Below are 27,104 nucleotides of genomic sequence, written 5' to 3' on the forward strand. Positions count from 1 at the left end.
CAGTCTATTGATGGTGCGATGCAAATCTCTACAATATTTAATTATAAATACCTGATCAAGCGAAGTTGTCTCATGTACCTGATGAATGAGATGCATTAATAATAATATAATTTTTTTTTTCTTAATATATTTCTTCTATGTGCACAATAATATATAGTGCAGTGACAAATTTAAAATTTAGTCCTTGTAGCGACATCTAGTATCGAGTAGCGACTTGTAAATTATGTTAATAGTTATCAAATAAAATTATAGATGTCATTAGTGAAGGTTAAATTTTTTATTAAATTATTTATTATTATTACTCTACGTATAGCACATTAATATAATAATTATTGCGTAAATAGTAACTCCATTATGAATTATATTTGCAACAGATTCACTAAAAATTTCGATAATATTATGGTAACATTGGGTCAGGCAACATTAGGGTTTCCCACATAAAGAGTTCCTCCCGAATTTATAAGGAAAATAATTAGAACCGAATATTACTTTAAAATTTTATTTAAGGGGCTGTCTAAATTTAAAGTGTACCTTTAAGAGATAAATTTGAATGCAAAACTAATGGTAAAATAGTAAGTCAAAAATAATCATTAATAACAATTGTAAATATGTTTACGAACTCTTTAAATTTTACTTAAGCAGTAGCATTTATGAGTTTATGTAAGTACGTTATATATATCTTTAAGTTATTACGAAATACTTAAGATAAAGCAACCAATAGATCTTAAATAATAACTTACACATTCAGTGGTTACATATTTATGAGTAAATAATTTTAGAAGTTGGAAACATTTCATTAAAAAAGTCTTTTTACGTCCTGTCAAATGGATCAAAACAAGCACGTGTAGAAATTATACAAAATGCGTATAGAAACTTGTTATTTCTGCTCCTCCAGGGTATATCCTGGCCACGGGATTCAATTTGTTCGGAACGATTGCAAGGTAACTTAATATTACACACTTTAATTTTATGTCATTCATATTTCACAACAATGTTTAATACTGGCCACAGATTTTCAGATTCTGCCGTTCAAAATGCCATGCAGCCTTTAAAAAGAAGAAAAACCCGCGTAAAACCAAATGGACTAAAGCGTACCGTAAAACAGCGGGTAAAGAATTGGCGATCGACCCATCGTTTGAGTTCGAAAAACGGCGTCACACTCCAGTGAAATATAGCCGGGAATTATGGAATAAGACCATTGAAGCTATGAAGAAAGTGGAAGAGATAAGGCAGAATAGATCCAATAACTACATAATGCAGAGATTAAGGAAAGGGCGCGAAGTTGAGTGGCAGAGGGACGTAAGAGAGGTGCAAAGAGATATATCACTCATAAGGTACTGATCTATTTTTAAACTATATTTCGAGGTGCTGTATAATGCAATTTACGTTACATCCTCTAAAACCCTAACATCTTTAAAACAACTACAGGCTGTTCCATAAAGTTTTAATTTCATTCTCATAAGAATAATTCTGCAGAATCTTTATTTAATATTATAAATGTGAAGGTAGGTATTGTTAAGATTTTACGCAAAAACTACTGCGCCAATAATCGTGAAATTGTTCGGATTAATACCAGCTGCTGAGTTTCACCACCGTACCACCCACCAGAAACTAAAATACCATCCTGATCATCTGGATGAATGGCGGTCCTCCACTGTGTGGTTTTCTAGAAACTTTTTGCCACGCAAGAAGTACCACGTCGTAGTCCTCCACATTGTGGAATCAACTTCTAGCAATGATGTTTCCGAACCGATACGATATTGAAACCTTCAAGAAAAGAGCTCATTCCTTTTTAAAAGGCCGACAAAGTACTTGTAATTCCCCTGGTGTTGCGGATGCTCATGGGCGGCGGTAATCACTTACCATCAGGTGAGCCGCATGCTCGTTTGTCTCCTGCGTTATAAAAAAAAATTTTGTACACATTCTTTGAACATAGGACACTTTAAATTGAACCTAAGATACTGTTTATAAAAAAAACATGTGAGTGAAGGCACAGGTAAAAGCTAGTTAATTTGGTCTAATTCTTATAATATGTATACTCCATTCCCATACAACTTATAAGTTAAACAAAAAGATTACTACTAACCCAGCCCATAGAGTCTGGTAACCTCTTTGTTATAAAAATCTTGATAAAACTGAATATTTTGATACCAAATGTTCATTCATTTAGTTTGACGTGACCTTTTTTAGCAGGTAAGTGATGTAATAAGGAGTAACTTAGGCTACTTTTATTTTAGAAAAATAAAGTTAAATACACACGGACAAAGTCGTGGGGACAGCTAGTTATTAATATTTCACAATTTCACAACATAGTTGGTAGTTTTATAGTGATGACAAGGTTGGGCTTATTTTTATTAATTATATATACTATATTATTATTCTTGAAATTCTTTGGCAAGATAGTTATGTGTCATAGTGACCAAGTGATTCTAATATCATTATTTCTTTTTTATTATTTATCTTGGCTTTCACCATTATTTTTTTCTATGTATGGACCTAAGTCAAGTACATAACAATATTGTTTTTATGTCAATATGTACTGTCTATGTGCTTGAGCAGTTTGAAGGAATTTATTATTACATGTCCATCCTTGAAGACAGACTGTCTGTAATTTTTCTAACAATTACAAAATATTACTCTCTTACAGATCCCCAGCAGCTGGTCTAAAACAACGACAAGCAGAGGAGGATAATGAAATGGATATTGAACCTGAGACCATAGAAGTTGTAGACGCTAAAGGCCGCAGACAAGTCATCGAAGCCCCTGTCATGGTGCCAGCTGTTGGAGAAATGATCGAAGATGGTGGAGATGTGGAATTATAGATTTATACTCTCTAAACATAGAGTTCTTATTTCATTAACACATTTATCTCTAAGAAATTATAATTAGAGTGTCATAACCTAGTTCTTTACTGTCCTGAATTACACCCAAAAGATCTCGAATTCGAATCCAGTTAACACCAATACTTTTTGTGTTGTCATATTTCTGGCTGTCTCTATATTAGTTTTAGATAAATAAATATTACACAAAATCAAAGCTTATAATATATAGATACTGAACTAATGTAAGAATTAAAAATAACTTAGAAATCTTCCTACACGCGGTCAGCCCTGGAAACCATCGTGATAAATTCCTGGTGAATGTGCCAATAAGCTGACCTCATGTGTATCTTATCATCCTCCACTGGTGCCCCGCCAGCGTAAACCGTTAGCGCAGGCGGGTGCACCATTCCATTAAAAAGAAGTAGGTATCTACCTAATAGCAAAACCTTCCTTTCAAAAGTCGTTTAAAATATTGCATGTAATACTGAAAGTATCGATTCCACTGTCCTGGATTAAACTGTAATCCTCTTAAGTCATCAGTGGTCGCAAACATTTACATGTATGATACAGTTTTAGAATTTATATTTTTACTAATTCAAAATTTTGCTCATACAATAAAGCACAATTTTTTAAATTGACTTTGGAGTCTACCTTTTAGCTTGAATAATAATCGATCACAACACAGTTACTTCTCATAACCAGGGGCGGACTAAGGCAATCAAGGAACATGCCTAAGGCCCGCATTTTTTAAAACTACCAAAACCAAAGTTTGAGTTTTGACAGAAAAATGGGCCCGGAATTGCAATGTTGCCTAGCCTCCGCTGTAGCTTTAGTCCGCCACATCTGTTAACTACTATAACTAACTTATTAACCGAAATTATTTTGTTAAAACAATCCCAAACTAGAACAGAGATTATGCTCTTCAGTACTTCAGTAGCGTAGCCCTACTGTATGCGTGTGTAACAAGAGAGCAAACGAATACCAAGGTGTCTTGTTTTTTTTTACTCCAGGTCATAAATCACGAAAATCCTGTGATTTATTTTAGCACATAGCATAGATGACACGAGCTTGCAGCTCATCTGACGGTAAGTGATTACCGCCGCCCATGAACACGCACAAAACCAGGGAATTGCAAGGCCTTTTAAGAAGGAATAAGCTCTTGAAGGAAGGAAAGAATAAGCTTTCATCTGAAGGTTATCGTATCGGTTCGGAAATACCATTGATGTATGGTGATTTCACAATGTTTGTACGTGGAAGAGGACCAGATGATCAGGACAGTATTTTAGTTTCTTGGTAGTGCAATGGTGAACTTTTCTAAATAATTTGCTAACTAATCTATAAACAAAAAGTCAAGTAAGTTAGATTGTAAGTACCTACTATATGTATGAAATACCAATAAGAACTAAGAAAGAAAAAGTATTATTTATTGCTTTTCTACAGTGTAACAATATAAACAAAACCAAACAAGATGAAATAAAATTAAATGTAAATATAATTAAACATAATTTAACATGTACAGAATTAAAAATAAACATAAAATAAACAATTTTTACATATAGGCACTGAAATGGCTCCACTCAACTTTAACTAAAGGTGGTACATCCCTGCCTAATTGAATTACTCGGCGGTAGTGGGTACAATGACATACGTCACAGAAACCACTTCATTAGACGTTGTTAGTAGAAAATCTAATATACTAAGGCGTACAAAACTGATAGTACAAAATACTAATATATATCCAGAAGTATTTTAGTTATGTCTTTATATTCTTATATTTCCGGTTTTTTTATTGCATTCGTATCTTACATTGTATATGTTAAATATGTGAATATTTATAGCAGTGTCATTGTGAAACCACAGAAGAGATATGACTATATTATTGGTAAGTATTTTTACAATTCCTACAAAATGTTGCTTTAAAAAAGAATTATGTACCAAACTGCCTTCGAGTACCTCTACACTCCATAGAGTTTGCTGGTAGAGAATGCTATTAATATTAAGCACGCCTAATGTATAAAATTTAAAATGTTTAAAAAAAGCAATAATTGTCTTATATATAAAATTCTCGTGTCACAGTTTTCGTTCCCATACTCCTCCGAAATGGCTTGACCTCAATTCTCATGAAATTTTGTGAGCGTATTGAGTAGGTCTGAGAATCGGCCGACATCTATTTTTCATCCCCCTAAATGTTAGGGGTAGTCCACCCCTAATTTTTTTTTATTTTAAGGCAAAACAACGTTTGCCGGGACAGCTAGTATTAATATATATAAAGGAAAAGTATGTAATGATTGAATGTTCAAATGCAATATCATATGCTGGCGCTAACTACATTCTCCCTAATTTAATTTAAAAATGAATCTGTATTTTTCTAATCAAGCTCATTGGAATATAATAAGAGCTGACTTTCTTATCAGTTCCTCTTAACTCGTAAACACTCCGAACTGAAGTTAGATTTGATATCATAATAGTCTGTAATAGACCTACATGAATAAAGATATTTTGGTAGATCACTTTTTCACGCAAACACTGTACTAATTCATATGACACACATATACACATATTTCATATGCCAAATTAACACATATATACTATTATATTAATACCTAGATTCACGCGAGATTTTCTTTAAAACAAGTATTAATTTAAAATGACCATTCGAAACTTAAATCCACAGCGCCTGATAATAATAACACTGCAATTACATTTAAAACAATAATGTATACTTTTTATGAGGCGTTCCTTAAACAAATTTCTACTTAAATTATATTTTCATGTTTATTATCTAAATTAACAATAATAGGAAATCATATTTTTTTCTTTGTAATATAAAAAGTAATAGTATTAACTCGGGACAATTCACACTGTCATTTCAAAACTAAAACATTGTCATTCAAAACTAAAGACACGAAACAACTAATTAGTATAAATGTTTAAATACATTATTTTTATAAACACATGCACATTTTGTGCACTTATTCGAACAAGCTGATAGTCTACATTATGCTAAACTATAACTGTCCTCAATATACATCAATAACATTACGGATTTCACATTATCATTTGACACATGCGTTTTTTTTATTAAATTTATTTGTTTCTCTAATGTTTTTATTATCACATTTTTTCCTTTTTTTTGGATTATAAATATATTATGTAGTACTTCAGCCGCGATTTAATACGGCCAAAGTTTTAATTGCATAATGTGTTCCTCTGGAGGGGATGCATATATTATATTATGTATATAAATTCATACGTAAATGAATAAATATATATTTCTTTTTAATTCAAATATAATAATGTTGTAATTTTGCAAATTATTATATTTTGTTGATCTTTTTGAGGTTATTTACAATATGTTTAGCGAGTAAATTATACGAATTCAGAGCTTCTGACTTTTGACACATGCGTTGCCATTCCAGACTAAGATACCACGTCTGTCGCCTGTAATTTCACCGCCTAATCTGCAGCCTACAGCTGAAATGTAGATTACAAAGCAAGAAATAGAAATAGAAATAATCTTTATTCAAATAAACTCATTACAAGCACTTTTGAATAGTCATATTTTGATTCTACCACTCATTCGGAATGCAGATTCATCACAAGAAGAATGAGCAAGAAACTTGTGTGTTGCTGTTTTGAATAGATGTTTTTTATGTAAATAATTACAGTACCTGTAACAAGAGGCATGCTATAATCAACATAGAAATCGCTACGCACTCATTATTAGTGTAATCGGATTATATTGTCAGCGCTATGGATTTTAAGTTTTTCTATAAAAACATTATTATCAATAGGCTACTTAACAACTAAAATAGAGTGAGGTACCCATTCATACGACTTAAAGTCTACTTCTGTTAAAGATAGATTTCAGTTTTGAATAAACTTCGTAGTTGGGGCCGGCACTGCAGGATGCGTGCTTGCCTCTCGCCTCTCTGAAGATCCCACAGTGACAGTGCTGCTGATTGAAGCCGGTGATTACATGGGCTATTTCACTAGGATACCTCTCACACCTACAGCTGCACAACAGGGACCTAATGACTGGTCTGTGAGAACTGTACCGCAAAAATATTCATCTTTTGGCCTTTGGAAACAGGTAAAGTGAATTTATAACATAGATACATAAAAATAGAGTCTTTTTTCGAACTATTCTATTGCTGTTGGTCGGATCTGGCCTTTACAGCTTCACTGAACGATAGAGGCGAGTGTAGTTGGCACTCCAAACCCGCGAAAAGTCTTATGGAGTGGACGAAGGCCAACTTCCGCCTGACGGATACGACGTTAGCCTGACCGCTAGGAATCCGAACCTCTAGGCATCATAAATTCGATACCCATTTGAATTGCACGGTGCATCGATCATTCTAGAACGTGCATATAAAATTTGCGATAGCAGGCTCCTACCAGATATGGCTGTGAAAGCCCAGAAACACGAGCAGTGACGGTCAGTGTTGGCGTACATTAGCAAGCGCCTCTTATACTTACCCGTCCCGTAAGCCACGGAAACTGCTCGGATTTTTCATGTCTGCGACATCGGTCTCTTGATATTGAGATGAGTGTAGTACCTGTATGATACAGAGTAATCTGAAAATATAGAAAAGATTTTCTATATTTTCAGAATAACTTTGACGTGGATACTTAATTTCAAATCAAATCAAATCCCTTTTGTTTTTAAGTTTGACGCGGTCATTATTTATAAGTATAATTAGTAAATCACGGGATCATGGCCGTTGAAACGAAATATTGGGAACTCACGTTTTAGTTTTGTTGAGTTGCCATGATAACGGGTAAACGGTTTATCCGTGATCACGGCCGTTAAAACACTGCCGAAATATCGGGAACTCAACAAAAATAAAACATGGCAAGATCCCGTGATTTACTAATTATACTTATCAAATCCCTTTGTTTTGCACTCTATATTATTTACAACTTTGTATTTTTAGACCCAGATTATCCCACGAGGTAAAGGCCTGGGTGGATCCGGACAAATAAACTTCCTGCTTCATGGTTTTGGTCTACCGGAGGACTATGAGAGATGGTCTCGAATGGGCTTCAAGGGCTGGTCTTTGGAGGATTTGAAGCCGTATTTCATAAAAGGATTCGGCACTGTGCGGAGTGAGTTTGACTCTGAGCATTGCTCTTTAGATGGCGTATGTCCAGGGTCTAAGGTATGTCATCCCTCTTAATTTTATAATAATCAATATTATTGTAAACTTAATTTGACCTTAAGATGTTTTTTTTATGGATGATAATAGAATGGTGCACCCGCCTGCGCTAATGGTTTACGCTGGCGGGGCACCAGTGGAGGATGATAAGATGAGCATGAGGTCAGGTCAGTTAGCCCATCGTGACAAATTCACCATGAATTTATCACGATGGTTTCCAGGGGGAACCGCGACTGTATGACCTATGTGTGTATGACTGACCTGAATGTACCATACATTGCTAGCAATAAGATCAGCAGTCCACATTACTAACAATCCCCTTCCAGACCTTGAGGTGTTAATCAATACGTCTATCGAATTGATATATATATATAATATAGTTTTTATGTGCAAATATCACATACAAAGATATTTTTGGGGGGTAAGGGTAATTATTAGTAACGTGGATTAATATCCCCATTGCTAGCAATGTACCAACACATGTACAATGACCTCCACGCGGTTCCCCCTGTAAATTCGTATCATCATATTAAATTCCTGCTGAATTTCCCACTAAGAGCTTGAGTATATATTTTAATATACTAGCTATCCGCCCCGTCTTCGCACGAGTGTCATATAAACCTTCCTCTTGAATCACTATTTATTGCTAAAAACTGCATTAAAATCCCTTGCGTAATTTAAAATTTGCAAAGATATTCGTTTGATGGATTCATTAAATCATTGCAGGTTCCAATGAAACTGAAGCTGATTGATGATCAAAACGAATTGATGAGGACATTTCGTACCGCCACATATGAATTGAGAAGCGAACACACAATATTTAGAACAGCCACTGCAACTGTCAAAGATGGCGTCCGTCATTTGACTTTCGACGCTTATTTGAAATCGGCGTTGAATAGAAAGAACTTGCATGTCTTGACAAATACTCAAGCAGTTTCTGTAAATATTAATTCAATGTATAATATTGTGCCTTACATACACTTATTTCTTTCAACACTCGCCACCCTTCCATATGTTTATGTCTCTACATAACACAAGTTTAAGTTCAGAGTAAAGTCAGTCCGCATAATGACTTCGCGATGAGTGTTTGCATTTCGAAACTACGTGGATTCGAAATGCGAACACTCATCGCGAAGTCTGTGGGCTGACTTCAACACACACTACAAAGCACACTATCAAATAAACTTACTAATTGTTACTGGTAGCTTGTCTACCATTCTTTTTATCACTTTATATTTTTTATATCTATTTTTTATATGTCACTTTTGACTAACTAATTGTTTTGTTACTTCTTCGCTGTGAGCCCTTTTGGGAAAAATACACATTTTTACTAGTATTTAGTTTTTATTAAAATAGTAGTTGTCTTCCCGCTCCTCCAGTAACACTAATGTAGTATAATAAATACACTTGTATACTCACTACACTTGATAATACAGGCAACACACAAAGAAATTAAAAAATTACATAAAATCACAACAGATGCTGTAATGTGTTGTTATTTACTTTCAAATTAAGACGACAGCATAAAAGTATCTTTGTATGATACTATATACATAACTATACATAAAAAGAAATGATACTAGATGTTCTAGTATCGTATCCAAATAAAAAAAAAGTTGAGTTTCTTGACAGTTTTTCTCAACTGAAGTAACTTAGTTTTACTTGGGGGAGGCGGGTACTGTGAGATTCCTACTCACTAAAAATTCCAAGGAATCCCGACGAAGCGCCTTTAGCCGGAGTCGCGGGATCGAATGTCAGTCCACCGCAACTCCGGCGGCGTCGGCCCGGTTTAGTTTTTTGGGGGCCCTTCGCTTTTATTTTGGGGGGTCCATCCCTCCTCTCTCTCTCTCTCTCGAAAGCGCGCGGGCCACCTTCTCGGGCTTTTCTTGGAGATGCAACCGCCCCCGCGGTGATATCTCAGGCCCTTGCGGCGATCTGAGGCGCCCATGCGCCCCTCCTCAACTGAAGTAACTAGTTTAATTGGACGATAACGATAATCCTAAAAAATATGACGTGTACTAGATACCGAAAACTCCTAAGTTAATGAATGATTTTGATTTTCTGTGTGAATAATATTCCTACTTAACTATCATGTGAAGAAATCCCGCGCATTTTGCAACTGGCGTGAAATATTAAAGAACTTAAGACTGTATATAGACGAAACTAGCTTTTACCCGCGGTTTGGCTCGCGTTAATTCATCCCCTTAGGGGTGGAATTTATCAAAAACCTTTCCTAGGTGGATGCCTACGTCATAGTAGCTTTATGCATGCAAAGTCTCAGCCCGATCGGTTTAAAATTGACAAAGTTTCATACAAATTTTCATCCCCTATTTTATCCCCTTGGGGGTAGAATTAATCAAAATCCTTTCTAAAATCTTAGCGAATACCTACGTCATAACATCTACCTGTATGCCAAATTTCAGCCCGATCCGTCCAGTGGTTTGGGCTGTGCGTTGATAGATCACCATGTCAGTCACCTTTGAGTTATATATATTTAGATAAAACTAAAACTTCACTTATTGTAATTACAGATACGTTTCGAAAACAGAACGGCATCTTCCGTTTTCATTCTACAGAACCATAGACAGCTGTACAATATTTTTATTAACAAAGAGATTATTTTAGCTGCTGGTGCTATAAAATCTCCACAGTTGTTGATGTTATCTGGGATTGGACCGAGAGATACGTTGCAAAGGTACGTGTTATTTTTACTTCTATCTTTTTCTTCTGACTACTCTAATGCTGTTGGCCGCAACTGGCCTTTACAGCTTCACCGGATGACAGGGGGCGAGTGCAAATGCAAACTGACTTATCATAAGTGTCGCCAATACCGACCTTCATGAATAAAGATATTTTGATTTGATTTAGTTTTGACGGCGTTTATGATCTAGCGGTGATACACCGCTTTACTTCCTATGGTCGCGAGTTCGATTCCTCGCACGGTAGAAGCAGTTTATATTATATTATGTATGTATTTACAAAAAAATGTATACAAGTATTTCTATCAGTTGTTTAGTATGAACAACACAATCTCTGCTTAGCTTATGACTAGATGGCGCTGTGTGAATTATACAGGGATATTGTTACTATTTAATTTACAGGTTAAGGATAAAAGTGGTATCCGAGAACGAGCATGTCGGTAGAAACTTACATGATCACATGAACATGCCCATATTTGTGAGCATCAAGAAGCCGATCAGCGTAACTTTATCCAAAATCTTCACTATTGACACTGTATGGAGCTATTTCTGGAAAAATCAGGGTATAAACGTAGTTAATATTACTTCTTTAATAATATTTACAAATTATATAGACTCCATTGTTATTATGTCCTGTTTATCGAGAATATTGGGGCACCAGATGGCGGCCTGTGAACAGTGACTCGGACTAAAAAGGCATTATAAGAGCAGCTGGCGAACGGAACGGACGTACCGTGTGAAGGTTTCTAACAATATCATCATTCAGATTCACATTCATTTCTCATTCAGTTATCAGCAGGTTTTTGAAGAATGTAAAAAAGACGGTTGGGCCTTGTGGTTTACTACCCTCAATTACATAGTTTTTATAGTATTAATATACTGATTTCGCAGGCCTGCTGTCATTCCCGCCAGTTGCTGGCGTGGAGTACCAGAATACATCTGCTGTAATGTTATTCTCGATGGGAACTGCCAGCGAAAGGTTACTAAGAGATCTTTCTAACTATAAACCTAAGGTAATTTTTCTACTATCTATTATTCTAGTTAAAATACCTAAGATTCTTTAGATTCTTCTAAATATGCTACGGTAGCTCTTACATGGTTACACGTCTAAACTTCATGTACCAGAAATGCCGTCTGGTGGAAAGTCATATTCAGACTCGTGAACGGGTGCTGCTTGTGAGGACTGGTCTGTTCGGGTTCCAGACACTGTTTAGACTATTTACTTTTGACAAAGTTGCAATAGCGTATGCTGGTGGTCACACTCTTTCCCCAAATTTGAATTTGTATTATTGTAAACTTAAACAAGTTAATTTGAAAAGACTACGAGTTGATTTACTTTTTTTTATTTTATTTAACTTCAATGCACACAATATACAAAATATAGTAAAGTACATTTGGCGGACATAACACCATGCGGCATTTTCTACCAGTCAACCATAAGTGGTACAGAGAATAAATGTTGGCGGTGCAAATATGATAAATGATAAATAAAATGCAACAAAATATAAACAGAACGATAAATACAATATATATCTAAGGAATACAATCATAAATTACATAAATATATACACACATATATATAAAATCAAGATATACTAGATACTCAATAGTCTGACAGTCACAGAACCATAGAGAGTAGAATGGAAAAATAATGAAAGAAAGAGAAATAGAAGTGAGTAGTAAAAAGTTACAAATTGAGATAATGTTCCCGTAGTTTATGTTTAAAAGAAATTTTATTCGTAGCGGTTTTGATATCAAGAGGTAAGTCATTCCAAAGTTTGATAGCCTGAACGGCGAAAGAATAGTGGACGAAACCAGATAAATGATATGAAGAAGAAATTTTCCGGTTGAGCAAACTTGGTTAAGGAAAGCGAACTTATCAGTTCAAAGCTCAAAAGCAGTTCCAACTGACGGTAAATTTGATATATCATGAGAGTCTGTAATAGACCTATATATGAATAAAAATATTTTGTTTAAGCATCTCTTATTTATAATTTCTTGCTTCGCTTACTAGTAATGCAAGCTTGGTGTTAATTGAGGATAAGCTATTGATTAAGTTAGGATCCTTGTACGGTTGCCAACCGTTCCTCCTTAGGAGAATCAAACCATAAACGAATAGGAAGCCTCAAAAAAGCTTGGTGTGCTCAGTAGAGTGAGACGGTATTTCACGACGGCCCATCGCTTGCAATTATACAAGGCGCAGATATGGCCGCATATGGAATACTGTTCTCATCTCTGGGCGGGAGCACCACAATACCAGCTACTTCCATTTGACCGCATTCAGAACCGAGCAGCCAGAATCATTGGTTATCAACGTCTATGTGACAGACTCGACCCATTGGCTTTGCGGCGAGATATTGCATCTCTGTGCATTTTCTACCGCATATATCACGGGGAGTGTTCTGAGGAATTGTTCGGATTAATACCAGCTGCTGAATTTCAACACCGTACCACCCGCCAGAAACTGAAATACCATCCTGATCATCTGGATGAATGGCGGTCTTCCACAGTACGGTTTTCTAGAAACTTTTTGCCCCGCACAACCACATTGTGGAATCACCTTCCAGCAATGGTATTTCCGAACCTATACGATATTGAAACCTTCAAGAAAAGAGCTTATTCCTTTTTAAAAGGCCGACAACGTACTTGCAATTCCCCTGGTGTTGCGGGTGCTCATACAATATAAGCGGCACCATCAGGTGAGCCGCATGCTCGTTTGAAATAGAAATAGAAATAGATTAAACTTAATTTACCATGTAGATAATTAAAAATAAACATAAAATAATCATTCATAATATATACCTTATATGTTCCACAGGTATTCCGTGATACGTTTCCTTTCCACAATGACACCAGAAAAGAGGGATTCATATTTTTAGGGACCTGCGTACAACCTAGAAGCAGAGGTACAGTCGACGTGAAAGATGTTAGCACGACGGTACCTCCCGTAGTGGATCCAAACTACTTGCATCAATATTATGACATTAAGTGTATGATTAAAGGTAAATTAATACATACAAGCACATATCATAAAGTCCTTTGTCATTGGGCCAAGGATGAATGAATGAATTTCTATTGCTTTCTCATTCATTCATTCATCAACCTTTTGTATATAAGTATTACTGAATACATGCATAAACATATAATATAAATATTACATCAATTCCATACAATATCTAGTCACTCGCCCCGGCTTCGCACGGGTGTACATGTATTATACATATAAAGCTTCCTCTTGAATCACTATCTATAAGAAAAAACAGCTGCAAAATCCGTTGCGGAGTTTTAATGATTTAAGCATACATAGGGACTTATATAGACAGCGACAGCGACTTTATTTTATACTATGTAATGATATAACATTTTTTGACAGCCTCGGTGGTCTAGCGGTTTAGCATATCGCTTTAACTCCGATGGTCTCCAATTCGATTCCTCGCACGGTACATACATTTGTATTCACGAATATTGGTCTGAGTGTTATCTATGTATATTATATATATTTACAAAATATATTTAAGTATTCTATTTGTCTAGATATGTATTTACAAAATATATCTAAGTATTTATATCAGTTGTCTAGTACCCATAACACAAGCTCTGCTTACCTTGGGACTATATGACGCTGTTGAATTATCCTGAGATATTACTATATGCTATTACTAGCTACTAGCCCCGGCTTCGCACGGGTGTACATGTATTATATATATAAACCTTCCTCTAGAATCACTCTATCTATTAGAAAAAACCGCTTCAAAATCCGTTGCGTAGTTTTAAAGATTTAAGCATACTTAGGGACGGACAGACAGCGACAGCGACTTTGCTTTATAATATGTAATGATAATTTAATTAATGAACACAAATGTATTATCTATTAAAACAAAATATACATCGTCATATTACTTTAGCAATGCGTCGCATAGAAGAAATGGTGTCCACAAGAGCGTTTCAAGAAATCGGAGCAAGAATTCATTGGCCACGCGTGGAAAGATGTCTCACATTCTGGAATTATACGAAGCAGGAACAATTTGGAAGTATATTTAGACGAAAGAAGTAAGTTGTCAATCTCATCAGCATCATCGCAGCCCGGAACACGTCCACTGCTGGACATAGGCCTCCCCCAAAGATCTCCACGCTGCTCGCATCCAATGTCTTCCAGCGACCTTGACCAGATACATTCATATTATTCATAGTATATCACACAATTAAGTCTTTAATTCAACAATTCGTAATTTTATCCTTATATATTTTTCTTCCATTGATTACACATTAACTGACTTTTCATTTTATATATTTAAAATAGAAATAGAAAAAGAAATAATCTTTATTCAAATAAACTCATTACAAGCACTTTTGAATAGTCATATTTTGATTCTACCACTCATTCGGAATGCAGATTCATCACAAGAAGAATGAGCAAGAAACTTGTGTGTTGCTCTTTTTAATATATGTTTTTTTATATAAATAATTACAGTATAACAAGTAAGAGGCATGCGATAATCAACATAGAAGTCGCTACGCACTCATTATTAATGTAATCAGATAATATTGTCAGTGTTATGGATTTAAAGTTTTTCTATAAAAACATTATTATCGTTAACGAATTCTTCAATTTTATAGTAAGCTTTTTTGCAAAGGAACTGTTTTATTTGACATTTAAATTATTATTGTAAAACCTTACGCAATTGCCATAAAACGAATTACTAACTTTAGCCAAACGACATTTAGGTAAAATCAGTTTGTTATTGTTACGTAAGCTTTTATTAGTGCAATCACTAACTCTTTTGAAACTGTCTATATTCCTTCTGGCATAGATGATATTTTCATAAATGTATTGAGAAGCAAGAATTAAAATCAATAATATCATCTTCAAGAATGCTATTACTTTTTTCAAGTGGCTCCACTGAAAGTCAGCGCTGCAGTGACACGCTGCGGCACCAGCTGAGTGGAGGCCCTTTCAGCTCATAGCGCGATATTAGTTTTAAAGTTATCTATATTTTTACTCTGTATTGTGATGCTGAATTTATTATCACCTATTATTACCTATTATTATTGTTAGGTGAGATAGTCGGAGGTGTAAACTTGTTTGTTTGTTTGTTTGTAATACTTTATTGTACAATAATATTATAAATAAAAGGACACAATTGACTTAGAAAAAAACTTGTGTTGTGTTGTGTTAACAACTGTCGACGTCGTGGTGAACGCAATATTTGACATGCCCACAATCGGTCTTTGGAATTCATTTGGTTTATTATTTGTGTCTATGATCGGGGAGTCAGTAATAGAAATTTACATATAAAGTTATTTGGTACCGGGCAGATTTGAACTTAATACCTTTAGGTGTAAATTGCTCATCTTACGAGTTAATACAGTTACCCTACTAGCGCAGTTGGGTGCTTTTAAATATAAAAAAAATTGACGACCTCGGTGGCACATCGCTTTACATCCGATGATCGTGGGTTCAATTCCTCGCACGGCACAAACATTTATATAGTATGATTGTATCGGTCTGGGTGTTATCTATGTATAATATGTATGTATTTACGAAATATCTATGTATTTGTATCAGATATCTAGTACCGATAACACAAGCTTTAGCTAGCTTAACTTGGAACTAGATGGCGCTGTGTAAATAAAAAAAAAACAAAAAAAAATGCTCAGACACAAACACAATTATCTCTTCAGATTACATGACCTTGCCTTTACAGTTTAAAAAAAAAACACTCAAAGACACAGTCAATTTTCGATTTTAAAAAACTCATTATAACTAATATAGATTATACAAAATTATATTTCAGATTCAAATTCCTTACAAACAAATCGAAAAATCAAGAATCATTAATTATTAAAGAAAATAAAGACAAGAAGATAAAAATGCAAAGTCCACCTGATGAGTATCTGGAGTGCATCATCAGGGAGGTTGCTGTGACTGGACATCACGTTGGTGGCACCTGTGCCGGAGGTCGTGTGGTTGATGATGAATTAAGGTGATGATGCTAGGGCAAGAATGATTAACTATTAAAGAATTAAATCCCAGAAATATAACGGCGCTAAAGGTATCTGATGAGTATGGTACGTGTTGATGCGCCTCGAATGCTCAGATGGTAGGTGTTGATGGCTTCAGCAGATTACGGGGTGAATAAATGACGGATTTCGCTAGATTTTCATGAATTTAATTGGTTAATACTATTATAAATTACAAATTACGATGAGAGAACAAATTGTACGTTAGACCGATCGGTTAATTTTTAAAGTATGTTACGTTACGTAGCGAATTTAAATTGGATGGGTGTGCGCTCCAATCAGAACGCTCCTTTTGCGTTGCGTTTTGTTGCTGCTTGTACGCGACAAGTATCTGGAATGAATCATAAGAGAGATTCCGCTGACAGGATATTATGTAGGTGGCAGCTATGCCAGAGGCCATGTGGTTGGTGATGAATTAAGGTGATGATGTTAGGGCAAAAATCATTAACTTTTCATGATTTTGCATTAATGTTAACTACTTAAATAAATAAAAGCATTAATTTGTCTACACATGTTCATATAGTTATAGCGAAGATTAAGTATTCAACAGTATAATGCAGTATTAGTTATGGATGTAAATTTGTATATACAACTAGAGGATATGGAAGACATAGTTCTGCCTAAAAAGCAGCGCCAATTATTAGGTTCAATTGTGTTTTCAAACCCCATTGTACACACAAAATATCATCAAAATCGGTCCAGCCGTTTTGGAGAGGCTAAGTGATAAACACACGTACATATAAATTATAAATTAATATTAAGATTAAGTAGGATAATTAACAATGAAGAACAACAAAACAATATGTCTGCAGAAGTAGTATTTTTTATTTTCCCGCGCAAACGAAATGCACCACAGATTCATAAATTCGCATAGCACGCTGCTTACGGTAAAATCATTGTGGTATACTGTCTAAATAGCAAGCATTTACGCTAAAATTGTGCTACATAAATGTACTATAAACAAGTAATAATACTTTTTAGGTCTTGTAAAATTAATTTAATTTTTTTCTGTATGAGCTAAGTTCCCTTTGCAAAAAATAAAAAAATAAAACAACTCTTTTTTTTTTCAGAGTAAAATCAGTGAAGGGTGTTCGTATAATGGACGCGAGTGTGTTGCCATCACCAATATCGTTATATCCTAATTCCGTACTTGTAGCTATGGCGGAGAAAGCAGTCGACATCATAAAAAAATCAAATGTTTAACAATAAATATTACTTTATTATAGTTCTATTATTTTTGTTGCTTTTTATTACAGTCTATTTTATAAATATATACAATGAAATATATAAGCTTTAATTTAAGTAATATATGGAAAAGTAAAGAATTTGTATTACTAATATTACAAAATATGTTTGTTAGTTTCTTTATTAAATACAAGTTGTGCCCACAGTTTCACTCGCGCGAAATTTATTGCCTATATGTTATTCTGATGTATAAGCTATGTATATTACAGTATTTCGTCAGAACCCGTTCAGTAGTTCTTGCATAAAACAGTAACAAACATTCATCCATACTCACAAACTTTCGCATTTATAATATTGGTAAGATTTACCAATTGAATCAGAAATTAGTTTTACATTGTTTAAAACTAGATTGAGGACATTTTTATTGAATAAGTGTTACTATTCCGTAGATAATTATTACTGTATTGACCACTAGCTATCCGCCTGCGGCTTTGCCCGCGTGAACATAGGATATATTGGTTATCGCGCGTTTATAGATCCGTGCTCAGTCTACTATTTTGTCTATTAAATAAAAACTCATCAAAATCCGCGTAGTTTTTTAAGATCAAAACATACATAGGTCCTATTACATAGATGCCAGATGCCCAGCTGCCGAGCCGGTGGTAATGGTTGCTACATTAAATTGTCCTTCAATTCCTTAGTAAGCATAGTCCCATTGCACATGGTCGGTGGACTTAAATTTTTTGAGAAATTCCGGTTTTTGTCGTCAAATCGTATGGTGGCAGTTCAGAAGGGTTTAGTAAAAATTCCTGTGGATAATGAACTGCGTCTTCGATATTAGTCACGGTGTCGATTGATTTGTAATTTTTTATTTGGCCGGAAACTTTTTGAATAATCAGATTATTTCGTTGACAGTATCATTCCTAGGTAACACTATATAACACTATTGCCCTAGAACACAACCAATGAAAGCCTTTTTCGTGCAAATTCTTAATGTCAGGGTATACAACATCTATCAAAATTTCTAAATTATGGATGATTTGACCTAAGGACTCATCCAGAAAGATATCACAATTTCGGTTTAAATTTGCAGTGGGAAAAATTCCTTCCCCAAGGTTGAGCAGTTGTTTTAGGAAATCACTATCTGTGTTTCCATGAAGATGAGCTCTCATATTCGTCCGTAATTTTAAACTATCAATTAAAGTCCATAAGGGAGACGATGTTAATGACAGGGAGAGTCTGTGGAAAATCGCCAGCAAATACAAAAGTAATCCCGCCAAAAGTATCAAGAGGCCCAGTTTTGTGGATAGAACATAGTTGCTCAAGATTTACGGATAGCGGAAGTTTAAAAGTAGAATAAACAGTTTTTCCATCCTTTAAGAGAGTTTCAGCAAATCCTGATGATGCAACTGCTATCTCTATCTTCCCGTACCCCACTGACGCCCCTACTACTAAATGCGAGCATCCGAATGTTCGAATTGAATAATTCAAAAACTTACGTACAGGTATTGAAGCAGTTGTTAATATGAGGTAATTTATTTTGATAAGGATTAATACTAAGATACAAAATAAAGAGGCTCTTCTAGCGGCGACATTTCAATTAAAATTATACATTAAAAGAACACTTATTGTGACGTAACTATAATAGTTACACATGCCGTCGCGACACTTTTTGTAGATAATAATGTGCTCTACAAAGTCGTAGTACATCATTTTGTTCTATCATCAATAGTTTTAGTAATAATTTTTTATACCTTGGGTTACATTATTGGAGTATTAGCAAGGATCCCAAATTTTTTGGAAATATAATATAGCCTATGACACTCAGGGAGAGTGTAGCTTCCTAATGGCGAAATAATTTTTCTAATCGGTCCAGTAGTTTCGGAGCCTATTCAATACAAACAAACACACTTTTCCAAACTATAAAATAATATTAGTATAGATAAAGACTTCAGTTGACCTATTGCACTATGCTTGCTGAAAATTTACTTTTAAGTTACTATTAAGTTTTAGGGGATCTGGGATACGCTCATCATCATCATCATCTTCTTCTTCCTTATCCTATTTATTTGGGGTCGGCGTAATATGTTTTTCTCTTCCAGTCATCCATGTTCGCAGTCACCTCGTTAGTTACTCCTTTTCTTACCATATCTTGTTGTGTGAAACAAGTCCATCTCTTTTTCGGGATCTGGGATACGATATACTAGATATTAAATTTTAGGCTTTTGACTTAATTTTTATTTTTTTAATATGTTTACATAAATTTCGAACTGATAATTAATATGTGATGTGTTATAACATTTGTATCTGTATGGTCACCACTAATATGATCTGTTTGGTTTTCGTGAGGGAAAAATTTATTTCCAATTGTCCCTCGCTTGTGAACAATTGTACAGGCAGATGTTTCGGCGGCAGTTCAATGTTCTCTAAATTGTATTCACCCTGTAAAATTAACTGGCATTAATAGCCCCTTTATTAATGATTAAATTCTTAGTAATGATAATAACCCTTGGACAAGTAACACAAAGCTAGTCCCAAGGTAAGCAGAGCTTGTATTTTATGTGCTAGACTACTGTATAAAATAAATAGATACATAACATATATAGAAGGGTATTATTAGTAATTTAGGCTAATGATCCCATTGCTAGCAAAGTACCAAGTCAAGTTGACTTCCACGCAGTTTACCCTGGAAACCATCGAGAAAAATTCCTAATGAATTTGAAACGATGCTCTAACTGATCTGACCTCATGCTCATAATATCATCCTCCACTGGTGCCCCGCCAGCGTAAACGATTAGCGCAAGCGGGTGCACCATTCCATTATCACTCATAAGGAAAAAGATATACAGAAGGGTGAAAGGGGATTGTTAGTAATGTGGAAACCTTAATGATAAATTCCTAATGAATTTGCAACGATGGACTAATTAATTTGACCTCATGGTGCAATCATCCTCCACTAATGCCCTGTGAGTGTAAACCGTTAGCGCAAGCGGGTGCACCATTATCATAATTTATAAAAAAAATAGGTATGTTGATGTATGGTATTGTTAGATCTACAATGAGAGTTACTGGCAGTTTTATATATCCTCTTATCCATATTTAAAATATGATTTCTTTTATATACAATTTGTTTTATATCATTTCCGTCACACCGCTCTGCTATAATAAACGTCTACACGCATCTCTCTTAACTTTCATTTATTATTACTGTTATGTATGATTAAGTTATACTTACAGCAGGAAATGGACATATTAGTCTATATCTTGCGTATACGCTCAAAAAATCAGATAGCCACTTAAGATTCAGTGCATCACACACCCTTACTGATATAATGAAGTCGTTAGTCATCCGCTTACTCTTGTAAATCATTTTCAGCTGTAATTGAATTTGTATATGGTTCTAAATCATTAAAAATAACATTATTGTTATTATTAACAGTTCGTTTTTCAGAAGCTATTTGCCACGCACAACCACATTGTGGAATCACCTTCCAGCAACGGTATTTCGATAACCTAACGGTATTGAAACATTCAAGAAGAGCTTATTCCCTATTAAAAGGCCGTCAATGCGCTTGCATTTATCCTGATGTTGCGAGTGCTCATGGGCGGTAATCACTTACTATGAGATGAGCTGCAAGATCGTTTGCCCCAAATGCTATAAAAAAATACCTAAGCCCTCTGATTCTCCCTCTCTCTCCGCTCTGATCTCTGATATTGGAAAACTCATCTCGAACATGGAGACTATAATGTGTGCAATCTAATATATAAAATTCTCGTGTCACAGTATATGTAACAAAACCGATTCCTATGAAATTTTGTGTATATATTCAGTACGTCTGAGACGTAAACTATTTTTCACACCCTTAAGTGATCCATCACTTTTTTTTAATTTCCTGGACAAAAGTTTAATTTTATTTAGTCATTTAATAATACGTAGAACCCTAAATTTCCATCCTTCTACCCTCGACCTCTATCTTTAACAGCGATATTAATTTATGTGGCACAACAGTATTGGTCGGATCAGCCAGTTGTTCTATAAAATCAACATTTTGGCGATTTTCGGTAAGTTTGGTTGGAAAATTTTCGTAATTGTTTAATTGCGTGGGTTTTTATATATAATAAAGATTTTATTATTTAAACTATTATATTTTATAATTAAACAAGACAAGACTGCCTAGACTGTCTAACCCAGAGTTAATGTGCATAATATTTTTTTAACACATTAATGCCCAACCGCTTGCCCACCGGTAGATCACTCCGCAACGAAAGTAAACTTACACGTTAGGACCGGGTGATCACACGTGGGCACTTTACAAGAATGGACAAAATAAATTAAAGAAATATATACATACAGTGACATTGTTATTCCACGGATGTAAAATAACTGCTGTGATGTTGGTTTTATAAGGCTCTCGCCTGCTGGATCTGCCCGTGAAAGCCTGTGCGTAACGTATATGTTCCTTGTTGTAATATTTCACCACAGCGCGTTCTTGTTTTACAGTGATCTGTAACATTGAATTAAACTTCATCATCATCATCTGCTTCTTCCTTATCTCATTTATTTGGAGTGGGCGTAATATGTTTTTCTCTTCCCTAAAATATGGTCGAGTGCAGTGATGGCTGGCTCATCCGTCATACTCGTGAACGGGTGCTTGACTTGTCTGCTCTTATCACTACGACTGATTTAATCTTATTGTATATTTATATTTGACCCAAAAAGTGCTGGTTGGTAATTTGTATTCACACGTTTCAACTTGTAAATGTAAACTTACAAGGATTATTTAAAAGAGCAACACACAAGTTTCTTGCTCGTTCTTCTTGTGATGAGACAACTTTCCAAACGAGTGGTAGATAAAAAACAAATTGTTATGACTATTCAAAAGTGCTTAAATTAAGTTCATTTGAATAAATGATTTTCTATTCTATTCTATTCTTCCTTTCAATAAAATTAAACTAAACTTACAGATACTAATAGTAAATAAACTGGCTTTCAAAAGAAAAGAAATTTAGTTGTGTTTCTTGCCAGTTTTTTTCAATTGAATCTGTCAGTCAGTCAGTATACCGAACTGGACGGGAAAAAATCTAAATACATATATATAACTCAAAGGTGACTGGACTGACATAGTGATCTATCAACGCACAGCCCAAACCACTGGACGGATCGGGCTGAAATTTGCCATGCAGGTAGATGTTATGACGCAGGCATACGTTAAGAAAGGATTTTGATTAATTCTACCCCAAATGGGATAAAATAGGGGATGAAAGTTTGGATGAAACTTTGTCAATTTTAAACCGATCGGGCTGAGACTTTGCATGCATAAAGCTGATATGACGTAGGCAAGAAAGAATTTTAATAAATTCCACCTCTAAGGAAATAAATTAACGCAAGCGAAGCCGCGGGCAAAAGCTAGTATAATATAAAAAACTTGACTTTCATAAGCGGCTGCAATGTCCTACATAATATAAACATGAAAATATTTATAACTACATATATTGACGATCTCGATGGTTCAGTGGTTTAGCACACCGTTTTATTTTTGATGGTTGCAGGTTCGACTCCTCGCAGGGCACAAACATTTGTATTCATGAGTATGATTGTTTGTATCGGTCTGGGTGATTTTCTATGTATATTATGTATGTATTTACGAAAACAAAAAAATATCTATGTACTTGTATCAGTTATCTAGTACCCGTAACACAAGCTTTAGATAGCTTAACTTGGGTCTAGATGGCGCTGTGTGAATTGTCCTAAGATTATTATTCTTATCTAATTTATTTTACCCAGTTAAGGGCAAAAGTGTACAAACTTTGATTGTTACAATTATTTATATTAAATCAACAGCTAAAAAAATAAATTTCAAGCCTCTAGTTTAAAAAATGACATACGAACATTAATCTCCCATTTCAACCCCTTACATTCTGTTTTTTGCATTAAAAAGTAGCCTATATCCTTAGGGTCTGGACTATCTCGACTCCTCGCACGGTAAAAACATAATTATATTTATGAGTATAATTGTTTGTATCAGTCTGGATGTTTTCTATGTATATTATGTATTTACAAAAAAAAATAGTATTTATATCAGTTATCTAGTACTATGAGTACTAATATAGCTTTGCTTAGCACGTGTTGTTCAGCGAAAAAAAAAATTAGGGCATCATGGTCTAGTGCTTTACCACCCTTATTTACATAAAAGGTCGTTAGGAAACCAGGTCTGCTTCAACCGCCCATTTCAAACGGGAATCGAAATTACGACGGCCCGAGCCGAGGTTCTAATCCCTAGCGGTGCCCTCTGACTAAAGTCGTATCCGCTAGGCAAGAGTTGGCCTTCAGCCGCTCCGTAAGTCCTTCCGCGGGTTTTGAGTGCTATCTGCACTCGCCCCTATCGTTCGGTGAAGTTGTAAAAGCCAGCTGTGGCCAGCATTAGAGTAGTTCGAAAAAATGGGCACCTCTTATTTTTTCGTAGTCGACATTCTACCTCATATATGAAGTATACTTACACAATTACAATCGAAAGAAAAAAGAATGATTAAACTGACACATATACAGAAATTCGCCATTATCTCGTATAGGAACTATTTTAGGTTGAACTAACAAACTCACGTTTAGCCATTGCTCGGATTGTTTAAAAACAAATAATCTACTAATCTATTCGTAATTACACCGCTCACAAATCTCATGTAGATGTTATCATTGTTAATAATCATGTTTTTAGGGTTCTCTGTGCATATATACTCTATGCTGCCTTTACAAGGCGCGGGAAACCAGCGCGAGCAACCTTGACTTCCGCGCGCGTAGGCGTGTATGTTTCGTGTCACTTTCTTTTTTTAATTCATTTTTTTATTCCACAGATTTTATTTACATCAGACACGTTTAAGATTTATAAATTATCAATAACTCTATAATAGTCTTTGCTTCATAGTTAGATGTCCGCCATTTTGAAATTATAATTAAATATTATAGAAAGGCGCTAAAACATGCAGAATTTAAGGACGCGCGAGCTGGCGACGTACGTGTTCGTGTATTCCACAGATTATATTTTCCAATGTCACGTTTAAGATTTAAAAATTATCAATAACTATATAATTGTCTTTGCTTCATAATTAGATGTCCGCCATTTTGAAATGATAATTAAATATTACAAAAAGACGCTAAAACATGTACGGTTACGGGTAGCAATGGCAGCGCGCATAGTCTTTTTCGTTCTCTTTGTTCACATTTACATTTATACTCATTCCCTCGTGAAGGCCAATTCGCGCGTAAAAATCGTACGTGTAAAGGCAGCTATAGAAAAGCAATAGTGCAGAAAATGAGCCAACTAATAAAGAAATTATATATTTTTTATGTCATTTGAATAGCAAACAAGCTAATGCGAATCGGTAACTGTCGCATATACATGAACAGCACTACAGTTATCACGTTATCATGCCCGTGATACTACTTTATCATGCTCTGTTATTTCGGATAAGTGAGATGTCATTTCTCCAATACTCTAATTTCATTTTTGTATCGACTGTTCAGCTGAAACATAGCTTACATGCGTTTGTATGTTAAACCGTAGGTATCGGTAGTGTTGCCTCCTCGAGTGTTGCCCAGCCTTCTCGCCGTGTCGACTCCGTCGTCTGCGGGCGCTCCTCGACCGGACGACGTCCTCCTCGTCGACCGCCAGACGTTTTTTATAGAGGTTGTCTCCTCGCAGCCCCGGACGAACCCTTGAGTGGACCAAGATCTTTGATGGTAAACTGCTGTTTCAGTTGGTTTTTAAATTCGTTTTTCATCCTGTCATTTGTACATAGAATAAAAAAGTCATCAACAAATACAGCGACCACAAGGAAATCATTATCCTCTCGTTTGTAATATATACAGGGCCCCCTAATGGGGGAAAGGGGATTGTTAGTAATGTGGACTGAAGATCCTATTGCTAGCAATGTACCATGTCAGGTTGACCTCCACGCGGTTCCCCCTGGAAACCATCGTGATAAATTCTTGGTAAATTTGTCACAATGGGCTAACTGACCTGACCTCATGCTCATACTATCATCCTCCACTGGTGCCCCGCCAGCGTAAACCGATAGCGCAGGCGGGTGCACCATTCCATTATCATCCATAAAAAAAACACAGAGGCTCCCTGTATTTTATTTTTCGATCTCACACTGGGCGGACGACCTCCTGCCATCACATCAAGTGCAAGTTTACGGTATGAAGACTCGCAGTCTTCACCAAAGATCAACTCCGTCGTTTACGGGCACTCTACCCGCAACTCCGTCATAGAAGCTGTTTGGTGATTCAAATATGTGAGATTGAGGTATATATGTACATAGATGACTTTTAGATAGTCTACCTCTGTGTCATTGCTAGTCTGTGGATCAATATATACATATAAGTAGATATATTCTTATTTGCTGAAATAGCAATCCATACTTTTTAGAATGGTAACATTGTGTAGAACTGTCCCATAAATTATTCTGTATTGAGAATGTTGTTCTGTTTTTCCAGTCTATGAAATATCATATGTTGTGTTAATTTATTGTACAATAGTGTTTAATAAGAATAAAGGAATAATAAGAAAATATCACATAAAAATGGCACTAGCTGTGCCCGCGACTACGTCCGCATGTTGTAGTAAACTTGACTAAATAAAGAAAAAAATATTCAATAATCAAACCCAAAAAAGGCAAAGAAAAGTTTCACCCCCATAATATTTTACCCCCTTAAGGGTAACACTTTTAGAAATTTTGAATGTCATATTTATTAATATTTAATCAACAGCCTAAAAAGTAAGTTTCAAGCTCCTAGTTTTAAAAATGACGATAATTCCATACAACCCTTCATCTGTTTCAACCCCTTACAAGGGTTGAAAGTGGAGATTTTTTTTCGGATTAATAAGTAGCCTATGTCCTTTCTCAGGGTCTAGACTATCTGTGTATAAAATGTGAAAGCAAGATAAACGGGCAGACAGAGTTACTTTCGCATTTATAATATTAGGAACGATAAGGATTAATAATAGAAGAAAGTTGAATGTACCCTAATTAAAATTATTACTTATGTACTATATTAATCTAAATATATATAATTCAAACGTGACTGACTGACTGACATAGTGATCTATCAACGCACAGCCCAAACCAATGGACGGATCGGGCTGAAATTTGGAATGCATAAAGCTACTATGACGTAGGCATCCTCTAAGAAAGGATTCTGATAAATTCCACTCCTAAGG

At 35.2% G+C, this 27,104-nt stretch overlaps 3 protein-coding genes across 3 annotated transcripts; 2 read left to right on the top strand and 1 right to left on the bottom strand.

Annotated features, from left to right (window-relative positions):
* Positions 1–796: 796 nt before the first annotated feature.
* On the top strand, positions 797–2,846 carry LOC131843386 (probable ribosome biogenesis protein RLP24). The gene is made up of 3 exons (XM_059192015.1): positions 797–941; positions 1,012–1,334; positions 2,648–2,846. Exons 1-3 carry the CDS (start codon positions 861–863, stop codon positions 2,820–2,822), a joined length of 579 nt encoding a protein of 192 aa, XP_059047998.1. The 5' UTR covers positions 797–860; the 3' UTR covers positions 2,823–2,846.
* Positions 2,847–4,577: 1,731 nt separating this feature from the next.
* LOC131843383 (neither inactivation nor afterpotential protein G) lies at positions 4,578–17,904 on the top strand. The gene is made up of 11 exons (XM_059192012.1): positions 4,578–4,704; positions 6,713–6,915; positions 7,760–7,984; positions 8,708–8,920; positions 10,513–10,676; positions 11,083–11,243; positions 11,572–11,693; positions 13,499–13,682; positions 14,586–14,730; positions 16,476–16,664; positions 17,772–17,904. The coding sequence occupies exons 1-11, from the start codon at positions 4,578–4,580 to the stop codon at positions 17,902–17,904; spliced, it is 1,866 nt and encodes a 621-aa protein (XP_059047995.1).
* Positions 17,905–20,162: 2,258 nt separating this feature from the next.
* LOC131843387 (uncharacterized) lies at positions 20,163–24,556 on the bottom strand. The gene is made up of 4 exons (XM_059192016.1): positions 24,385–24,556; positions 22,239–22,391; positions 21,122–21,262; positions 20,163–20,328 (listed from the first exon to the last, which is right to left on the bottom strand). Exons 1-4 carry the CDS (start codon positions 24,442–24,444, stop codon positions 20,179–20,181), a joined length of 504 nt encoding a protein of 167 aa, XP_059047999.1. The 5' UTR covers positions 24,445–24,556; the 3' UTR covers positions 20,163–20,178.
* Between the last annotated feature and the right edge of the window lie 2,548 nt (positions 24,557–27,104).

This window comes from Achroia grisella, unplaced genomic scaffold, assembly GCF_030625045.1.
Source record: "Achroia grisella isolate CSIRO2021 unplaced genomic scaffold, CSIRO_AGI_Agris_v1 utg3071, whole genome shotgun sequence".
Lineage (NCBI taxonomy): Eukaryota > Metazoa > Arthropoda > Insecta > Lepidoptera > Pyralidae > Achroia > Achroia grisella.

Coding starts and splice junctions, on each gene's coding strand:
- LOC131843383 (XM_059192012.1), top strand. CDS start 4,578: ATGTCTTTATATTCTTATATTTCCGGTTTTTTTATTGCATTCGTATCT. Junction 6,916..7,759: donor CTTTTGGCCTTTGGAAACAG/GTAAAGTGAATT, acceptor TTGTATTTTTAG/ACCCAGATTATCCCACGAGG. Junction 13,683..14,585: donor CATTAAGTGTATGATTAAAG/GTAAATTAATAC, acceptor ATATTACTTTAG/CAATGCGTCGCATAGAAGAA.
- LOC131843387 (XM_059192016.1), bottom strand. CDS start 24,444: ATGGCGAATTTCTGTATATGTGTCAGTTTAATCATTCTTTTTTCTTTC. Junction 22,392..24,384: donor TTTCTTTCGATTGTAATTGT/GTAAGTATACTT, acceptor TCAATGTTACAG/ATCACTGTAAAACAAGAACG. Junction 21,263..22,238: donor CGTGGAATAACAATGTCACT/GTATGTATATAT, acceptor ATTCAATTACAG/CTGAAAATGATTTACAAGAG.
- LOC131843386 (XM_059192015.1), top strand. CDS start 861: ATGCGTATAGAAACTTGTTATTTCTGCTCCTCCAGGGTATATCCTGGC. Junction 942..1,011: donor TTGTTCGGAACGATTGCAAG/GTAACTTAATAT, acceptor TACTGGCCACAG/ATTTTCAGATTCTGCCGTTC. Junction 1,335..2,647: donor AGAGATATATCACTCATAAG/GTACTGATCTAT, acceptor ACTCTCTTACAG/ATCCCCAGCAGCTGGTCTAA.